Source organism: Buceros rhinoceros, unplaced genomic scaffold (genome assembly GCF_000710305.1).
Source record: "Buceros rhinoceros silvestris isolate BGI_N320 unplaced genomic scaffold, ASM71030v1 scaffold9314, whole genome shotgun sequence".
In the NCBI taxonomy this organism is placed as follows: domain Eukaryota; kingdom Metazoa; phylum Chordata; class Aves; order Bucerotiformes; family Bucerotidae; genus Buceros; species Buceros rhinoceros.
Window position 1 is genome coordinate 878 of NW_010406461.1, and position 4616 is coordinate 5493.

The following is a 4616-nucleotide window of genomic DNA, read 5'->3' on the forward strand; positions in this document are numbered from 1 at the left end:
GAGTCCAAACAGTGGAGTTTTTTGTGATGCTCTATCCATACGGAAAGGAGAGGCTTCTGGAAGGAAGCCACAGTTAAACTCTGAGAAAGCAAATTTAATTGCCTACTGAGCTGTATACCTTTGGATGCAGCAGTGACCTCTTGATGTACAGAAGGCACTAAGCAGACATTTTTAAATCTTCCCACTTATATGTGGGTTGTTTTATATATCAATTTCAGTGTGAGACACCTTAAACTGCTTGGCTGAATGGAAGAATAATGTGATGCTTGAACAGTGCCATTTGCTTTATCAGAGATGGCAAAAATCTCCATAATGCTGAGTAGTAATTCCTCCTAATAGCGCAGCACGGTGCTTTCTGCTAAGCTAACAGTAGGCTAATGCTTGATGTGGTGTGGTGGGGGAGGGTGGACTTCAGTAGTGTGAGATCACTAGGTGGCACACTTGTCGTTAGTCCAGTAGTGTGCAAATACCCCCACGCAGTATTAAGATCACGATACTGCTGGAAGTGATATGTGATGTGAAACTCCAGACACATTAAGGATTTCATGCCTCTAAGACCATTTGCAAGGAGCCTGCCTGCCCTATGTCCTTCACTTGACCAAATTGGATCCTCCAAGTCGAAGGAACGCATGTCTGGTTCTTCATGTGCAGTTTCAAAACAAGTTAGCTTATATGCTTTTGGAAATGACTGCATGGTGTAGGTGAGTGGAATCTCGTTGCAGAGGCAGAATTCCAAGGGTTGAAAGTGGCTTTGCAGAAGTAATGATAAATCACTACTGAAATCTAAAGGAAGTGGCTTGACGTAGTTACGTCAATATTACAACAATATTCTAAAATGTTCTATTCTTCATGTAGGCTGATCAGCTGACTGAAGAACAGATTGCTGGTAAGTGTCTTAAGAAATGATTTTTTTTGCTAACTCCTTGTGACTAAAGGAAAATGTCTCAAACATAACAGGAAAACTTTTTTAAAATTTAAAATCTGTACTAACACTTTTTAAAAAAAAACCACCTCACTTTTTAAAAACCAAGGCATTCCAGAATATTACTAGTTCATTGCCTCTTTATTTAGACTGCTTGTTCCTTGGACTGCAGATAATGATTTTTTTTTAAGAGTTGAGCCAAGTTCTAAATTTCTTGCAAACAAATAATTGCTCAGACAGGTGACTTTCTTGGAGTCAAAGCAGACCTAGGTACTCTTAGATAAAGTGAAGGTAAAGTTGACATGGCAACAAATAAACCAAAAATGATTTCACTACACTATTTAAAAGCCAGTGTCTTTTAAATAACTTCTGCCAGAGTGTCTGTAATTCAAACTGGTTAGGAGAAGGAGCATCATTTGATCTTCTGGAGACCACTTGTGGCTGGCATCAGTTCTTATTGTCTGCTGCCTTAGGTGGTGAATTACAGCACTTACTATTTCTCTAAGTCTTTTAATGGTGAACAAAACCCAGTGGGTCCATTGACTTAGCCCAAGCAGCTGCTATTTATGGTGCAACTGTGCCTTAGCCAAGATGCTGAAGAGCATTAGAGTTGTAATGTAGATAATAATCACACAAAATAAGTTTGAATATACTGTGTAAACTATGTGTTGGCTCTCTAATTGTTTTATTAATGTTTGAGTGTTAAGTCTCCCAGTACATGGACAGTTAGATAAAATGTTTCTCAAAGTTGTACCAGGCATTGTCAGTGAGTGCATTTTTCTCATGGTGGTGATGTCTTAACACTGGGACTGTTTCTGTCTGTAGAATTCAAGGAAGCCTTTTCCCTATTTGACAAAGATGGTGATGGTACTATCACAACAAAAGAACTGGGAACTGTCATGAGGTCATTGGGTCAAAATCCAACAGAAGCAGAATTGCAGGATATGATCAACGAGGTAGATGCTGATGGTAAGTGGTGAAGAGGTAGTTATTAGCACCGTAATCATCTTAAACAGTTTCAAAATACTGGATAGAATCTAGACTCAGAACTGTGAACTTTTGATTGCTCTCTGCATAGCAGTCAAAGATGCTGGCAGTTTTAGTGAGAATCTAGAAAAGGGGATGGGCAGAGACAAAGCTACTGCTGTTTGTCTTGAATATTTTATGGGTCTTAGGCTATCTATTGCTAGCTGACTTGCCCTGACCTGCTGTTAACCTGTGTTTCCACTCAGCTTTCCTATACATGTTTCGTCAGCCTGTGTCGTTCTTAATAGCTGTACTAATGTCTGTGGTTTTGTCTAAGGCCAAAAATGTGGTGGGAGTGGAATAGTGGTAAACTTCCAAGAACTGAAAATACAACATGGAGAGACTGCATAGTCTAATGTAATGTATTAAGTCACTAATAGATAGCAGGAAGAGATTGGAGGCAAAAGTAGAAAAACCTTCTTGTATCAAGTCTGTCAGAATAATTTTATACATGCACCAGAAGGGGTAACTACACATCTTGTTTTTGATACTCCAGCCAGGCTAGCAGTTATAAAAAGTGAGAATGCTTTCCACTGCTCAGCAATGTTAAGGCTTTGATCTTGTATGTTGGCTGTGATAGTAAAAGAAGAGTGAAAGTGTATTGAAAAGAGTGTAGGTTATCTGATTATCAGACTACATTAATTACAACTACTTTCCTAAAAGTGAAGGTTGACCTTAATTGCTAACTCTTGGATGCAGGTGCTGAAAAACCATGAGTATTTGCAGTGCATGTAGAGTTTGTATTGTGACTTCTCTAGGCTGCAATCCACAGTGCAGCACTGTGAGATTAAAAGTGAAAGGTGACTGAGGACTTCTGGTAAGTATGCCTGCCCATCTGATTAAAATTCTTCTGTGGCAGAATGCTTTGCTGTTACTCTGCATGTTCACTGAGGAGTTTTCAAAGATGAATACAAGACCTGTATTCAGCTTTAGCTGGTAGATAAAGCTGGCCATGATGATAAGTAGTGGTGTATGTCTCAATCTGGAATCCCAAAGGTGCAAAGGTTTTAAACTGCATTTGTTTAGCTTCCTTGCTATGAGAAGGAAAGGGTAGATCTTAGTTGCACAGTGAGCTATTTAATGTGATGGGTTTTTGGCATATAGGGCTGACTATACAAATCTAGTTTCTGCTGTTTAAAAGGTTGTTTCTTCACCATACCACTTTTCTCAGAGCTTTGAGCAGCCTGAAGTTTTAATCCTTAATTTGAATAAAGAAATCTTAAATCTTAAGGGTGAGGCCTGGATGTAACCAGGGATTTTCAGTTTTGCAGTGAAATACCCATAAGAACAGCTATGGCTAAGCTTATCAGAAATACTAAATAATGGCAGCTTTTCTCATGTTGCTGGAATTTGCAGGTCTTTGTTGCCCCATAAAGTGGTGCATTACTTCTGTGATGTGCTACATATGTTGATAAGGAAGTTGATTTTTAACAAGAAGGGAGTACTTAAAAGCAGCTTATTTAATTTTCTCAGATTTTAGATATCCTGGATTTGTAGTGCTAGCTTTAATACATTTTTTCTGGAATCTCCCACAGTAATTGAGAGATTCTAATGAAACTAAACAACTAATTTCAGAGAGTGTTTTGAAGTAACAATGCCTTAGTATTGGTTAACCTTGGAGCATCAGACTGATATTCTACTTGCACTTAAGTGGCAAATGGTGTGGCTTGACCTGGAGAGAAGGCAGTAGTTGATTTTGTGGTGAAACACTGCAATGACAGTGGCTACTGTACATTGTGATAGCAACAAGGCAGTGGTGGCAATTCAGGGAGAAGGTCTGGTTCTTTAAGAATGGTTTACAGAAGTCTTGTCCCTGGTTAAGTTGTATGCTAGATGATTTTTTTTTTGTAAGAAAAAAGAAAATTTTTTAAAGTTTTTGTAAGAGTAAAGTATGGGAGTTTAATTTTTGGAAGTTTCTTTTCATTAAGGCAATGGCACTATCGACTTCCCTGAATTTTTAACCATGATGGCCAGAAAAATGAAGGACACAGACAGCGAGGAGGAAATCCGTGAGGCATTCAGAGTCTTTGACAAGGTATTTATAAAAAGTACAAATCCTCTTTAGCAGCAGTAATGATGTTAAACTTTTTCTCAGTGTTCTCGCCGTTCTTGTCTAGAAGGAAAAAATCCTCTGGTAGAAGCAGAGAAACAGTAGGGACTGTTTTGGAACCAACCAGGATTGTTGCAGGCTGGTTCTGCCCGCTCTGCGCAACAGGTCTAAGCTTTGGGCTGATTCGTGAGGAAAACTTTCTGGCCTTTCCTTGGGAACAGGGATGAGCAGAGCCTGATGCTTGTGGGGTGTTGGGGTTGTGTTGGGGGGGAGGGACTTTTTTTTGGTACCTTCTGACTTTGAGTGGCGAAGTGTTTGCATGGATATACAAGGTTTTTTACTTTATGGAAGCTTTTGAAGCTAAGATGCTATCAGTATTTAGAGGGACGTATTGGATGCTCTGCTTCCAAGATGTGGACTTAGAGGTTGCTTTCAGGAAAACTTAAGAGCTTGACTGTCTCTCTTCTTTAAGGATACCTGGGCATACATGATAAAGGTCAATTATTTCTAGACCAGGGGTTCCATACTCTGGATTGCTTGGATATGACAGATGTTATAAGAGAATTTTGTTGAGTAATGGCTGGGGGGGGTGCTTAGCTGATGTATATGCATGGGGGG

General features: G+C 39.4%; 1 protein-coding gene across 1 annotated transcript in view; it reads left to right on the top strand.

The window, feature by feature from the left end:
* Positions 1-843: 843 nt before the first annotated feature.
* LOC104491644 (calmodulin-A-like) overlaps positions 844-4616 on the top strand; it is a gene marked incomplete at its 5' end in the record, with an annotated part of 6119 nt that continues 2346 nt past the window's right edge. The window contains 3 exon segments of the mRNA XM_010134094.1: positions 844-886; positions 1748-1891; positions 3877-3983. Of these exon segments, the coding sequence (XP_010132396.1) occupies positions 844-886; positions 1748-1891; positions 3877-3983 (294 nt within the window).